The following is a 16,761-nucleotide window of genomic DNA, read 5'->3' as shown; positions in this document are numbered from 1 at the left end:
ATTTTTGTTAGCTGTCATAGCATATAAGCAAGACAGAGGCTCGCAAAAACTTGTTGGCATGCTTGTTTACAAATACTTACAGAGGAAACTCTTTTGAAAATATCAAATGCACTGTCTTCTTATTTCCTGCTTATTTGCAATGAAAGCTGCCAGTCTACTAAGTTTTTCCAGGAGCCGGTATGAAGGAAATCCATATCTATGTTAAGAACATTGTATTGAAAAGATACAGAGAAACACGGTTTTAAATTGATATGCAATTACTGTCCATAAAGAAAGTAAGTAGTTGTCTTTAGTTTGGCATACTCTACTGAAAACTATCATGATACTAATAATAGTAATAGCATCTTTGGGTGGACCCTAAGAGATATCAGATTAAAGTCACTACATAAAAAACAAACAGAAGAAATCATACGGTGATGTCATGTTGAATGTTATAGGACAGGGGTCCCCAACCCCCAGTACTGGTCCATGACCTGTGGCCTGTTATGAACTGGGCCACACAGCAGAATGTGAGTGGCAGGTGAGCGAGTATTGTCACCTGAGCTCTGCTTCCGGTGAGATTGGGGCAGCATTCAATTCTCATAGGAGTGTAAACTCCATTGTGAACTGTGCAGGCGAGGGATCTAGGTTATGTGCTCCTTATGAGACTCTAGGGATAAGTGTAATGTGCTTGAATCATCCCGAAACCATCACCCACAACCGCCCCCTCCTGTCTGTGGAAACATGGTCTTCCACGAAACCAGTCCCTAGTGCCCAAATGTTAGGGGCCGTTGTTATATGACTAAAAACACCAGGTCAGGGCAAATTAAGTTAATAACTTCTATTTAACTGTGTTCTTATCATAATCATTTACATTGTATGACCCCCAGGGGACTTATATTCATGCAGAAGTGTTTAAAAATGGATACTAACAATTACATTTCTAGTAAATCAAATTATTAAGATGGCCAAATGACATCAGGCAAAATTTCTGCCATTTTAGTTATACCAAAAATATCACAGAGAAAAGTAACGAGGGAATCTTAAGGAAGGTCTTGTTCAACTCCCTCTTTTGTTTGGAGACTAAAATCAGGATAAGATAAATGAATTAACTTGTCCATAGAGCTCTGATAAGTATTTAACCTCAATAATCACTAAATCCCTTTTTATTTTATTTTATTTTATTTTATTTTATTTTATTTTATTTTATTTTTGAGATGGGATCTCATTGTGTTGCCAAGGTTGGACTGCAGTGGCATGATCACTGCTCACTGCAGCCTTGATCTCCCAGGCTCAAACAATCCTCTTGCCTCAGCCTCTAAAATAGCTAATACTACAGGAACATGCCATCACACCTTGCTCCATTTTAAAAATATTTTTAGTAGAGATGAGATCTCACTGTGTGGCTCAGGCTGTTCTCAAATTCCTGGGCTCAAGTGATCCACCTGCCTCAGCCTCCCAAAGTGCTGTGAATACAGGTATGAGCTATCATGCCTGGCCACTGAATCTTTTTTTAAAGAAAACTTTTTAGTCCTAAAATATAAAGGATTCAGAAGTATCCCATTTTGTCTGAGGTAATTAGCATAGCTGTTTCTATTTCATTGGAATAGATTCTGAACATCAAGATTTCACCAAAATTTGTGGGTCGGTTTTATTTATCTTTAATGTTTGATAAATTCCCTTCCTAGAATTTCTCATGAAATGCAATCATTTATTATTTTGTAATCCCATTCATCTTCATATTTTATTTCCCCCCCTCTGTTGCATTTTACTTTAACTGATTCCTCGAAGCTGTTCTGAAATTTTTACCCACATCTGCCACATGGTTTGATTGGCTAATTGTCCTCTATGGAAGCATACCCATTATGCAACTGTTGTGAAAACTTTTAAAAAAGTCCATGTCAGGTAAGCAAACCCATCAGACATGATCTCACTGAAAACTAATATTTTCAGGAAGCTTTTCACTCATTTTCCGGGGCTGTCTGTGGGTTTAGCATTTCATATTATTAACAGTGCAATGACAAACCTAGGGCAGGAGAGTTAATAATAGGATGTGTTTTTTCCTCTTGCTTTTAAAGAAAATATTCAAATGAGCAGAAGCTTTAAAAGCCTTGTTTAATACCGAGCTTTTGATATTAAAATAAACTGACAACTTGACGCTGACAGAATAAGATTCCATTAGGCTTAAAGGTAGGTCTAAAGGGGCTCAGGGAGAAATCAACAAACTTCTATTAATTTTTAGAAATATCCAGTAAGAACAAGTCATTTATGACTTTGTAGTTAGGTTCCTAGAGAAAGTTTACCAAGAATTGCTTTCTATGAGGCATGGTGGTAAAAGCTGCAAAATGAATTATGGTGAAAATATGCATTCTACTTTTTATTTTTCCTTGTTAAATCAAGCAAGGGAATTTTCCCGAGCCTCTCCCACTAGTGAATTTATGTTGGTTTAGAACTATTTCTGCTTTCACTCATTTAATAGCTAAAAATCAAAATATTACATGAATGATTTAGTTGTTTCTAGACAGATAAAAGATTTTCTTCTCCTAATGAGTAGAGAAATATGACTTCTGCATGCCCTGAAAGAGCATTTACCAGCATTCTTTGTAGCCACCTAAGCAAATGGAAGATCAAAACTGCATCATGGCCTTAATAAGAAAAAACAAACATAAGAGGTAATGAATATGGAATCATATTTCTTTTGTATTTGTAAAGTAATAGAGTGTATCAGGTTTTCTTCCTTATTATGAAATAACAAATTTTTAGAGAAAAATAGAAAACAAACATAAGAAAAAAAACAAATTATAATCACATCAACTATGTCACTTGTTAAATTATATACACATATGTATGTGCCTGTGTGTGTGTGTGTGTGTGTGTGTGTGTGTGTGTGTGTGTGTATAATATTGGAGCAAAGATATGGGAGCCTGACCTTCACAAAATGCCATGGGGCCCCCATCCGGCCATGGAATACCCATCTCTAAATGTTTTTTCATGAGAGAAAAATATGTCTATTGGGTTAGTATATTGTTATTTTGAAGTTTTCTATTGTAGACAACTCCAACTAATCTATATGCACACATACACATGATCTATTTTGCTTATTGTAAGTTATTTTGCATAATTTTTTATTTAAAAGATAGTGCATTACAGTATTGTTTATCTTGATTACTGGCGGGTTTTTTTTTTTTTTTTTTTTTTTGGGCCTCTTAAATTTTACACCTGAGGAGTGTAGTGCCTTATTTACCTCATCCTAATTCTGGCCCTGAGGTCAAACATAGCAAAAGATAAAAATATAGACATTGGTATAAACAGATCTATTTTTTAATAAAAGAAATAAAATCAAACAATAGTACAATATGCATTCAAAATTAAGTGAAGTTCTTAAACACTTTTCAGGATATAATTTTGGTTGCAAAATAGTCCAGTTTATTCAATTATTGTTTTTGATGTTGCTTTTTAATCACTAAGTACTCTTAAGTGCAACATTTAATGATCACTAATGAGATCATATTCAAGGTGTTTTGAGTTCTTAAATGCAGCATTTCATGATCTCCAATGAGATCAAATTCATGATGTGTTTAGTTGAAACAACCCAAAGTTAAACATTTGCCTGAAAACTTTACAGACTCCTATATCCCTCTGTGGAACAGCTGGCTTACAACAGTCTAGTGATAGATTTGCAAAAATCAAGAAAATACACAGCGTCGAAAAATAGGTCAAAAGTTTATCTTCATGGAATCATTCACATTCATTGATTTTATTGACTGATATTAATAATATTTCTCATTCTATTTTATGAACCCATTTGGAAGCCACTTAATATGTAAGGGCATTTGATCAAAGCATGTCAATTACAATTAGTCTGAACAGAAAATAACATGTATTAGGTTTTCATTCTGTTTGTTTTTGAGACAGGGTCTCGCTCTGTCACCCTGGTTGGCATGCGGTGGCATGATCACTGCTCACTGCAGCCTTGACCTTCCAGGCTCAAGTGACCCTCCTGCCTCATCCTCTAGAGTAGCTGGGACTACAGGTACGTGCCACCAAACATGGCCAATTTTTCTATTTTTTGCAGAGATGGGGTTGCTGTAGGTTGCCCAGGCTGGCCTCGAACTCGTGGGCTTGAGTGATCCTTCCACCTCAGCCTCCCAAAGTGCTGAGATTACAGGCTTGAGTCACCACAGTCAGACACATTTATTGTTTGTGTACATATTTACAATCATTATTTAGTGCATCCTAAAAAAAAAAAAATTAGATAATTTTTTTTTTTTTTTTTTGAGATGGAGTCTTGCTCTGTCGCCCAAGCTGGAGTGCAGTGGCATGATCTCAGCTCATTGCAACCTCTGCCTCCCGGGTTCAAGCAATTCTCTGCCTCAGCCTCCTGAGTAGCTGGCATTACAGGTGCCCTACACCACACCCAGCTAATTTTTGTATTTTTAGTAGAGATGGGGTTTCACTATCTTGGCCAGGCTGGTCTTGAAATCCTGACCTCGTGATCCACCTGCCTCAGCCTCCCAAAGTGCTGGGATTACAGGCGTGAGCCACTGCGCCTGGCCCTGAATTTTATCTCAACTTTAATGAGGAAGCACCAACATTTAAGTAAATTAGTCAAATTTACTCAGCCTCCAAGAATCAAAATGAGAGACAGTTCTCACATCCTTTTTACTCAATTCAGCCTGATGCTTCATCGCATTACTCTAGATCAGCAATCAGCAAACTTTTTTAAAAATAAAGGATCAGATAGTAAGTGTTTTAGATTGTATGGGCCCACATACACACCCTGTGTCACCCACTCAACTCTGCTGTTGCAGCTGGGAAGCAGTCAGAGACAATCTGTAACCGAATGAACATAGCTGTGTTCCAATAAAACTTTATTCATGAATACACATATTTGAATTTCATAAAATGTTTAAATGTCACAAAATAGTATTCCTCTCTTGATTTTTTTGCTACCTTAAAAATGTAAAAACATTCTTCGTTCACAAGCTGTATGTATACGTTGTGAGCTTGATTTGGCCTGTGGACACAGTTTGCACACCCTTATTATTCTTTCCAGAAGGGAACATGTGGTGCCCTTACTTAAATATATTAGAAAAATGCAGAGTTTTCTTTTTTACAGGTCTAGTAATATAAGGATATTCTCCGGTAAAGCGTAAATCTCGGTTCTGGGTCATTTTCCTGACCCAGATACTTCTCCATCAGTAATTCTCTTCGTCGTATTATTTTTCATGAATAAAAGGAGAGAGATGTATTTTAGAATAGCCCATATGTACGGTGCAAGGAAAGTCACTCCACACAAAAAAATTGAAGTTTTTTTTTTAAGAATGGATTTTAAAATAAAAATCTTCCAATTAACGCTATCTCTAAATGTTTACTTTTTTCTGGATGTCTACATTTTCCATTTAAATTAGTTCTTCATCAGCACTTCTAATACCATCAATTTCATTCAGAAGTCTCCAAGATAGCCCTTCTAAGGTATCTGCTACTCCAGATATTTCAGCCCTGTTGTCAGGAAGCATCGTAGAGGTTTTCCTTGAAGGATTTGTGTGTGGATAGCAGGAAGGAGGAGGAGAAGGGAGAAAGAGAAGAGAGTACCATTGATGGGCTATTGTCAGAGCAGCTGCTGTGTCAGTGGCATCTGTGGGCTCTCCAGGTGAATCCATGACCACCCTGATACATCCATGGCTAAAGGCAAAAGAGCAACTTCTCTCTGTGGCAGCAGATGCCCCTGTTCTTCAGCTGATGACAAATTCCTAGAGGAAGAAAGGGAAAGACAAAGAGGAAAGGAGATTGTTGGGTTGTTGAGAGATAGTAGGAGGGAGAGGTTGCAACCCACCTGTCTGCTCCCTTTCTGCTGGCCCCAGAGAACCCTATACTGAGAGCTCAGTTTGTAACTAGCTTATTCACCTAGTGACACCTCTATGCCAGGGCTAGGACAGACAGGACTGAGGTATTGACTTCGTTTAGTCTTTGGTGCATTTAATCTCACCTATAAAAGGAAAAAAAACGCGTGTCCTTTATTTGTCCCCAACTACTTTTCACTTGCTTAGACAATCCTCTTCCTATATTTTGCAAAGAAAAAGGCAGAGCACTCTGCCTCATGGAAGGCAATGGTATCAGGACCAGCTTTTTTTTTTTTTTTTTTTTTTTTTTTAACTGAAGCCACTGCAGTAGCTTTTATCTACTCACAGTTCTTTCTGGAGTCAAGGCCTCTGGCTATTCAAGCCATCTCCCTTCTTAGCAACTTAAGATTGGGACAAAACAATGATCATTCTAGAACTTGTCAGCTTGAATTGAACCATCACAAACCAATCATACAAGGCTGCTCCCTTCAGCACAATCGTTGAGATGATTTTCCCATGACCTGGAATGGACTTTTTAGATCCTTTGGAAAGAAAACTCACCGGCAGGTACATCTCTCTGTCTATAGGTCCTTTCTATCCAGAAAGTTGTTGAGATCATCGGTAGTGGGTGAAAACATGTCCTTTAGGGAGAAGGTTTTTTAGACCAGAAGCATTAGTTATGGAGGTTGTCATTGTTGTTGTTTCTTCCAAGGAAGAGAATAAAAGTGTAATCGCACTAGGTCATGTGTAAATTTATGCTGTTTTTACTGGCTCTTAACCCTTTTCCTTCCAGGAATTGTTAAGTTCCTTTGCAGTCATATTTCAGCCCTTGGGTATGTTCTCACCAAGGGTGACTGACGGTAAGGTCCCCTCAGTAGACCAACAGAATACAAGTCAGGTCATGCAACTGATTCCCTGGAAATTACGTAAGAGAAATAAATACCCTGGTTTTTGTACAGAGAGGAAATTATGAAATCGAGCATGAATCCATAGACTCTCTTAAATTCTCCTGTGAGAAAATTTTTTCTTGGTTCGAGGGGGTCTTCAGTGGAATTAGGGGTAAAACCTTTTGTATGAGAGCTCTCCAGTTCCTAAGTTGCTTGAAAGGGGCTGCAGGTCAGGCTGCCTTCTGATGGAGACTCGGAGGGGTTCAGGAGGCAGGAGCGAGCACAGAACATCTGTCAATGCTTAGAGTTCTTTCTTTGTTTCTTTGGTTTTATGTCATGACCTGTAAGTCAATTCACAGAGAATTGCTTTCCATTATGGAGAAATAATTCCAACAATGATTGTTTTTTTCTTGCTGACTGGATTGTCTCATTCTGTGGGGGTATGGCGTGGTTTTATATTATCAAGCATGTTTGGTGCTTTTTCTGTGTGTTGCTTTGATAGGCAATGCTTTTCAGTGGAGCCTGTGGAGCTGGAATCATGCAGGTCTTGAGCTGTATTTTCAGAATGAACTCAATGCTAAATCGTGGTAGTAATATAATTCAGAGCATTCCGTGTGGATCACCGGCTATTTTTTGGTACCGATCCCCTTTATGTAGGACTTGAATTAATGTATGGACTATGGAGAGAAAAAAAAGGAACAAAGGCAAGCAATGCTTAAGGAAAGAAGATAGAATACAGAGAGGAGTAAACTAATTTCTGTGTTTAATTCACTTAGAGAAGAGCATTGATTCATTTTGAACCCAGGATTAAAGAGACTTGTATAAATTTCCATTATACTATCTGGATTTTGAAACTATGGATACGGCATTGGGGACTAAAGCTGTTGGGCTAAATGATACTTTGACCAGGTAGATATTCAGATTACTTCTGAAAGAAAATTTTAATAATATGTGCATTGTCTTTTAGTCTAAAGGAACTGCTTAAATTATGTGTACTTAGCTCATGTTTTACTGACATGTTGAAGCTGTTTGGCCTTAGAACTTTACAGATTGTTCTACTTTTCAAAAATATTGAGAGCTGCCAGTATCTGTTTTGAATGTTTTATAATTTAGTGCATAATAAATATGTGTGCAACGAGTGAATAGGTGACTTTTTAAATTGCAAAATGTAACTGGACTCTAAATATCATAAAATCAAGATCATGAAGGCAGGTTACGACAAAGAGTCTTAGAACTGACCACAGCTCTTCTGTTAGAATTAATCAACTGCAAATCAAATCTTAGCCCTCTTCATCTTTTTATGAGGTTTTTGGATGTGTCATCATTGGGTCAACAGATATAATTGTGTATATGCATGAGTCTGTAGTGTGTGCCTGCATGTTCATATACTTTTTGAATTTGCTTTCTGCCAATTAAACTATTAAGTATATACTTTCCTTAACTTAATCTGTGCAAAGGCGGCATTACTTTTTTATATAAAAATAATACACAGTAAAAGCAATAGCTTTGGACTTTGATAGGTAGGACAGATTATTTTTCAAGGTTTTTTTTCAAGCATTCTTACACGTGCTAACACATAAAAGAGGTTTAATCTCAGTAAATGGGAAAGCTAGCTCTCCTAACTTTTTCCCAAGTTGACTTAACAGGCAAGATGTGAGTATTCACATATTTCTGTTTACATGCAGGGAAATGACAATCAGATTGCAAAAAAAAACAAAACAAAACATTATTTATACTGTCAGTTCCTGCCTTGCTAAAACTTGGTGACTCAGTTATGCAAACCATACAAAAGAATAGACTTTTGTATTACTACATGTTTTGAAATGAGATCTTTGTGATAAAAAGATCAGAAGCTGAAACACTGGTGATAGAATTTAAGTCTATGATATAAATTCTGAGTTGCTCTATCGCTAATCCTAGAAATAATTTCTAAAAATATTTGCTTATAATAGTAATTCATTTAAATTTCTTTAACACTTAAAATGAATTGTATGTAGCTCAAATCCAAATGACGCAGATGAAATGTCTGGATTTGAGCCTAATAAGTACATTAAAAAAATCTCATGAAGCACCTATTTTTTTCAACCTTATAATTTCTGCTTTAATGGCAATCAAGTTTAAAAAATGTACAGTTTCACTTATTCATACCATTCCTTTATAAAAGGCAGATTTCAAGTAAACTTCTAAATGCATATATAATGTAGAAACTAATATTTTCTGGCAGTCCTTGGTTCCTGAAAGTTGAACTTCATCACATGTGTTTTAAACTTTTGTCAAAATAGTCGTGAAAGATATGTTACTTTTGCATTACGAGGTAGTTTATTAGGGGCAGGCACTCATAAGACAGTGTAAGTCCACTTGTCTAAACGTGCATGAGGCTGTGTGCATTGTAAAATGTCACAAAGAGTTTTGGGTCAGTGAATATTTTGCTGAAGGAACAATACTTACTTTTAACTGAGTACTTTTCTGCAATAAATAGCAAAGTCAGTTCTTGTAGCTGTAAACTGTATATACTGATAACTACAGGCTGGTCTGTCATGGAGCTAAAAGTTTCACCTGAAAACTTGCATTTTCTTTTAATAGTCATATAATGTTATGAATATTATGGTGCTATCATAAATCACTAATGTTATTGGTAGTAGTTGGGTATAGCATTTTAGTTTTGCATAGTTGCAATACAAGTTTTATTTATTTGTAACTTACACACTAGGACTTTGAATATTAAAACATAAAATTATTGGAACACTGAAATTAAATCTCAATTGAGGATAAGTGCCTACAGAATGGAAGCTGGTCAATGATAAAGGAAACATTCAATTAAACCTGTAGATACTGATCAAATTTATTTTTAAAATGGAAGAAACTCATGCACAGGGAAGCATGAAAATTGAGCCAAGCATTTGGAATTGGGTCCTGCATAAGGAGCAAAAATTCAAATTTCATATATTTCAGAGTTAGGAGAGAAATAATGTGGAGGATCTGTCGGGGAGAATTAGAAAGTGGCTTTGAAAAACAGAGGTCTTATTTTAGGTTTCTAGATTTGTCTGGGCAGAGATGCTAGGAAAAGTTATACTCTGCAGAAAGTAGAGGAATAAACATTGAATTTGGTATCAGCAAGTTAGGAGTCCACATGTATAGGTCCTATTCACATGAACAGTTGGAACATAATTTCTGTATCTCTATTTCCTTTTAAATAAAAATTGGAATGTTGGAAATCACATTAAGAAAACAAAAATGGAAGCAAAGATAAGATGGTAGGGCTGCAGCCAGAGGCAATGGACAAAGAAATGACAGTCCGATTAATGTTCCAACAGCCATGTTTACACACCCTATCCTTCTGCTCAGTCATCTGTAGATCTCTCCCTGTGCAAAGAATCAAGTGTCAACTCAACATCTTTGTCTTGAAAGACGAAACTCTGGTCCAAGTTTAATGTTCAATTTTAATATTTCTTTAAATACATGAATTTATTCAAATTCTGATGATCAATTGTGAAATTCATTTTACTGTTTTCTTTGTTTCATGCCAACCTGTCCTATCAAATATAGAACTAATCTGTTGCTAAGTTCCCCAGATGCTTACCTCTTCATTTATGACTTTAGCACTTAATCAAGCACTCCATAAACTTCTGTTATTTATTTATAGACTTGTTGTATGCATGTCTTATTATCCTAGTTAACATGTTTGATTTATTCACTTTATCATTTTCATCATCATTAGTGGCAGGAGCAATAGTGATAAAATAAAAAGATACCTTTGATTAGTTGATCACAAAGTATTAGGCATTTTAGATTTATTATTTCTAATTCCTATAACAATCTTTCACAACTAGTAAGTGGCTAGTTACTAGTTGTGTTTGCAAACACATGTCAAGTTGACCCAAAGCTCAACCTCTTCCCACTGGGCAATACAGCCACTATGCAAAGTCACATAATTTAGAACATCCTTAAGATTCAATCCATTGGGATTTCATTAGAAAAAATCTGCATTAAAAAAAAAAAAACACCTTTAAGAGTTCATAAGCTTTGACCTAGTAATTGTACATCTAGAAATCTATAACGAATGGAGAAAGATATGAAGATAAAAAAATCTCCAAGGCCAGGTAAATGCATACTTGTAAGGGTAAAAAAACAATAACAAAAAAATGAATGTAAAGGTGTAAGAATAGGTGAGAATTAATTATAATTCATAAAATATATGTGAGCATTAAAATATACACTTTCAAATAAGCATGACAGATACTTGCATGATATAAAAAGTGTGATGCTCATGTATTGAAAATATGACATAATTGATCTTAAAATTATAGAGGCTAGGTGCGGTGGCTCATGCCTATAATTCCAGCACTTTGGGAGGCTGAGTTTGAGGATCACTTGAGGCCAGGAGTTTGAGAACAGCCTGGTCAATATAGTGAGACCTCATCATTAAAAAAAACCCATTATGTTAATTTTTAAAAGATATAAAACATAGATTTAAAAATAGAAACAGAAATACAGGAAAAGCAGTAAGATATATCAAAGTATTTATAATGGTTATCTTTCAATGGTGGGAATATGAATTTATATTATTTTCCACATTTACCTACATTCTTCTACATTTTAAAATGCTTATCTTTTACATTTTCCAAAATAGACATACATCATTTTAGCAATAATTTTTTAAAATACCAAAAAATACTCTTTAAAAAAAAAAATCCACAAACTCTTAAAGCCCACATCTGAAAATCTAGACATTCAAGTATGTACATTTTCTTTCAAGAGTATCATTACAGTGTTGTTGACGTTAGTCAAAATATGTTTTGCATTTTCTTCGTAGCTTGTGGCATATTCCATAAATGTCTACAATAGTGATTCGTTTTGGCTATCTGAAGTTTGTGTTGTTTGTTTTAATTTTTTGTTTTGTTTTTATAAGTTCTGGAAAAAGTCAAGTTGCGTGACTCTTACGATCTTCCAAAGATGTATTACTAAAGCAAAGAGACATTCTTACAGGTGTTTTAAACATGAGATTCAGTTTGCTGATGGTGGCGCCTCGCACTGAAAAGCATTTCTTACTGTGCTGTAGAGGGGGACTATGGATGCTGGTGGCAGTCTCACTTTCCCTGGTGGCTACTGAACGTGTTTGTGTCTCCTTTGGAACCAATAATTTCTAATGAATATTTTCTTGTCTCCTCTACTTCCTCCTTCCTTCCTATCTTCCCCCTCTTCATTATTTTCCCATGCAAATGTACGTGCAATACAGAATATCAGAATAGCACATCCTGTAAAGCACAAAAGCAGTGTTTGTTTCCTGGAAAACCCTCCATACAGCCTAGCTGATTATTAGTCTTCTTATTACTGCTTGATTACTATGATTAAATGATGATACTATACCCTTCCAGTTATAAGGCTTGCCTTTTCCCAGTAGCAATGATGAGTCTGTGCATAATGATTGATATTTTCTCAGCTGGCACCTCTTCTAACCGATGACCTGCGCTTACGGCAAGGCTACCTGATCTAAGGAACTGCTATCTGTGGTTATAGAGGGTAAACCGAAGCTGTAAACTTATTACCTTTGGGAGACCTAATGCATCCCAGAAAACACAGATGAAATGATCATTGTAATCATGGAATCGAGAAACACAGTAACGTAGGGTCTGGCCCTAAAATGAATATGGTATTTTCAGAGTGTACTTGTCTCACTCATGTGAGATAAATGACGTCTTCCAGAGCATGACAGAAGAGTTAATTTACTAATTAATAACATGGAGGCTCTGGAAGTGTGAGCTTCTTAAAGAACAGCGCCACTTATTGTTTTGGGTTTTAACACATTTGATGGAAAATGAAGGTCATAATAATAAATGGATAAAGTAAGCACTCAAATATTTTCTCAATAAATGAGTAGATGATTTTGTTTTATGTATACATATAAACATATGGATAGTTGCAAACACACAGGTATCTCACTTACTCAGAAGTTTTCCTCAGCTATTTATAACAGCAAATACAAAGACCAAGCCATTTAAATGCTCTGAGAAGCAAAATAGATGCCATCAATCCAAATCCTGAAGCTTTTTTACCCGAAAAGGAGGTTGAGCAAGTGAAGGTAACTCCAAATTCAGCATCTGCTCATACTATTTCAAAAATGCATCTTTAGATATGTTAAATCATATTTGCTTTTACATTACTTTAGCAACCTTGGTTACATAATTTATCAGCCCAGCACAGATTAGAATCAACAAATTAGGCAGAGCATGGTGACAGCCTGACAGATCCAAGGCACATTATCAGAAGCAAAAATGAGAACGGAAGGCTCACATTGATGGAGAAGGAAAAACAAGCAGAAAGGCTTAAATAAGCTTCGTCTAGGGTCATTTAATGCAGGAGAAAAGGCTCTACTGTGCCCTGATAGGCCTACTGTATTACAGGTAAAAAATGAAAGAGCTTATGTTTATTATAATCATATTGAGTAATTATCAAAAGTTATACTAAAACATACTGTTCCTTTCATTCATTTCCATGTAACTGACATTTATTCTTAGAAACAACTTATAATGTATATGCTTGATTACCTGTATATAGAAAGGTCTGGGGCATAGTGGGCATTTAGGAAATTAATTGAATGAGGAGACACTCCTATCTTCTGATGTGTTCTCAGCATCCTTGATACCACTACACATAGGAATATGTTGTATTTATTAAGTCTTCCATTACAAAGTCTTACCCTGCTTCATTCCATTCTTTAAAATCTCTCTAAAATTATTGTTCTAATTGTTGCTTGATCCATTTTAATGCATAATCATAAGCTGCCTTATATTGTTGTTTGATCATTTAAATGTTTCACTTCTGCCTTGTTTGTCTTCTCAGTTGGACATTCTGAACTCCTAAGAACAGGTACTGCTCCCCCTAGGACCCTTCTGTCTTTCATCTCACCTAGCATATAGCCAAAGCACAAAGTAGTTATTTCAACAAATACGTTCACTGAATTTAAAAATACGAAGATTAAATATTACCAATGTGGTAAGTGAAACTTAAGGCCAAAACTGTTTTCCAATAAATAAGATTACATACAGTGCCTTAAAATACCACAGTACGTGGCTTGTTCTCATAGCAGCAGATTGCAAACTCAGCCTGTCTACATTTCCGGGCAATCTGACAACGATTTATTTACTATTTATTGCTAATGATGATTACTCTGAAGATTAGAAAGTGGTTTTTAGTATCCAGTGGATACAAATGCCAGGAGCGTTTCATCTTTTATCAGTGTGAAATTGAACTGTATATATATGGTGAATGGAAGTCTGAAAGTATGTCTAATTGTTGGGGATCTTTATATAAATGCAAAGGAAAGATTTGTGCTTCTAGTGAAACAATCACCTTCTGCGTCACACAGCTATTCACAATCTGACTGCAGATCCAGATTGTGACTAATATTTGGCTCTAATATTATAGGTGGTTACCGTGGAGAGAATCAGTAAGAGCATAATTGTCATTTCCTTGGAAAAATTTAATCCACAGATGGATCCCAACACCCAATTGCATTCATGTCCAAGACTAATGGGGATTTTTGCTAAATAAGGCCTGATTCAGCCAAAAAAGATAGACTCTGAATACAGAAATCTGTATCACACATCACTTCAAAAGATGTATTAACTCAAACACTGAAAGCATTGGCAGACAGAATTTTCCTAATAGGGACATGATGAAAAGTCATTTATTAATTAAAATACATTTATATTTTCTTTTTTTAAAATGAAGCAATGGGGGTATTCTATGCTACCATGCATTTACAAAATTTCATTTGCAAAATTTCATCCTTCATACTTCCTTATTTAGCTAATTAAGGTAATGATTCTACTTAGATTGGAAAGTTCTAATTAAAATCATTAATTTTTCCCGAACCTTCTCCTTCAAGAAATAAGCTTTGCTGCACATCCTTCAGTCTTTGGGAGGAGAGAATGTTGGGGGAATGATGCTGATAATTAATGAGAGAGAGCAGGATACATTTATTATGACCTTCCTCCCCCTGCCCAGCTAAATTTATACAGCCAACCATAACCTAATAACTCTGTGTTCCTTTCTTTAAAGATTTTCTTATCATATGAAACTATTTTGGCCTGTGGTGTATTCATCCTAATTAGAGTAGAATACTAAAGCAAAACCATTTCAATCCAAGTTGCATAAAAATGGCATCCCTTTCCGAGTGACTGGTTTTCAAAAAGAGCTCATTACCTGGAACAACAACAACAAAAGTGTTGCCTCTCTGAATTCACATGGTTTGGAAAATTCTTAGCCACCAACAGATGCACCAACTGAATCATAATAAAGAAGAGAAAATCTATAAGTGATTAATTTCCTTTTTCTATTTAGGCTTAACATGTTTTAAAGGATAATTAAAGTTTTGGCCTGTTTCTTAGAAGTCCAGGAGGAAGCATATTTCAGAAGCTTATTGAACTGAGCGGTGAACTCATTCATTATCCTTTGGTTAATATAGAGTTATCTTGTCTAACCTCAGGTTCTTTTATACAGCCTAGGTTCTTAGACATCCATCTATTTTACAGTGTTAATTCAAGCTGTTTATAAATAACACATGACAATAGATGTTAAAGACCTCCCTTGGGGCAGGTATTATTCCCACGTTCATGGCAACAGAGTTGGTAACAGGACTTGGTGAACAGTATAATCTCAACAAATTAACTGGAACCACATCGCCATTTGGCTATCAGAGCAGCTACACTGAATGAATCATCTCTTGCACACCCTTTTAATTTAAGTACCTTGTTCAGTGCGAAGAAAAAAGGCACACTTGGTGAGGCAGGATTAAGTGCGTATCTGCAAAACCTAAGCAACCATATTTCACCAGCACCTCCTAGGGGCCACGTGTGGATATGAGGATGGGAGGTGGGGACTCGCACAGAACCTTTCCTTGAATTGTCAGTTTCACCTCTCCTACACACAAAAATCTATCCCGACTGCGCCGTCCACAATACCAGCTAGTTTGCTGAATTCGTTTAGCGACTCAAGGAGGCCTTTCGAAGTTTAAATAAAACTGCACAAAAGACACATTTGATCGCTCGAGGAAATAAACATTTTAAAAACTCAGTGGAAGGAGACTCCTAAAATATATCCTGTCCTTTAGAAGCAAAGCTTCGTTAGGACACCGAAGTACTCAGAAATAATAGGCACTTACTCTTCGGTTTACACACACACACGGATTAGTTTATAAAGTTCCAGGATCCAGACCCGGGTAACACAAGTTGCTTTTTAGGGGTCTGCGCGATCTCGCCTGGCTGCTGGGAATGAGGGCTGGGAGGCGCTGAAGCGAGGGCAGATCTGAGTGTCTGTAGGAGTTGCTATTCCAAAAAAATCATTACTCTCTAATTGTTCTGATTTTAGATCAGCAAAGCGTGCCGGGCGGCGGCGGAGAGATTGAGGGCGGACAAGGCGAGAGGGAACGAGCCGTCCACCCTTCAGAGAAGCCTAGGCTCCTTGTAAGTAATTGGCGAACTGTCGGGAGAAGAAACAGCCAAGCGGCGCTGCAGTGACCGCACTTGCGCGCGTCTCAATCCTGGGTGCTCTGCTCGCCCGCCCCAGTCCCTCGCCCCATTGACTCTGCGGCTTCTCCGGGCGCTGCAGCCTCCCCGGGGGGCTTCCAAGGGCCGAGGGGCTCCGGCAGAGAGGGAAGGGAGAGCGAGACGTGCCGGGGCCGACGAGCAATCCTGCCCCGGCGGTAAATGTCTCTCCCCGGCGCTGGCACCTCGCAGGCCCCTCGAGGAGCACGCAGGGCAAGCGGCCCCCGAGCGGGGGAACCGGGAAGTGTGTGGGGCTCCAGACGGAGTAGGAAGCTTTGCCCAAGGCCAGGCTGCAATCAGGCAGCCGCAACAGCCAGGCGCGGAGCTTCCCACCTGCTGCTGTCCCAGCTGGGCCGCAACTTCCTTCTCCCCGGCCCGGGGCCGACTCCCCCGGCCGGGCTCCGAGGGTGGAGGGGGAGGAGGCGGCGGCAGGTTCCCTCCGCTGGCAACGCCTCGCAGCATCCTCCCCTCCCCGCCGCGGTTCCCGGGGCCGGCCGCGCGGCCAGG

At 37.5% G+C, this 16,761-nt stretch overlaps 1 protein-coding gene across 1 annotated transcript; it reads right to left on the bottom strand.

Moving 5' to 3' along the window:
- Window positions 1-11,414: 11,414 nt before the first annotated feature.
- On the bottom strand, window positions 11,415-16,719 carry LOC140708777 (uncharacterized). Its single transcript, XM_073005570.1, has one exon. It carries the CDS (start codon window positions 16,714-16,716, stop codon window positions 16,153-16,155), a length of 564 nt encoding a protein of 187 aa, XP_072861671.1. The 5' UTR covers window positions 16,717-16,719; the 3' UTR covers window positions 11,415-16,152.
- Window positions 16,720-16,761: the final 42 nt, after the last annotated feature.

Source organism: Chlorocebus sabaeus, chromosome 16, assembly GCF_047675955.1.
Source record: "Chlorocebus sabaeus isolate Y175 chromosome 16, mChlSab1.0.hap1, whole genome shotgun sequence".
Lineage (NCBI taxonomy): Eukaryota > Metazoa > Chordata > Mammalia > Primates > Cercopithecidae > Chlorocebus > Chlorocebus sabaeus.
The sequence above is the reverse complement of the archived record's forward strand: the minus strand, read 5'-3'. Positions and strand labels throughout refer to the sequence as shown.

Coding starts and splice junctions, on each gene's coding strand:
- LOC140708777 (XM_073005570.1), bottom strand. CDS start 16,716: ATGCTGCGAGGCGTTGCCAGCGGAGGGAACCTGCCGCCGCCTCCTCCC.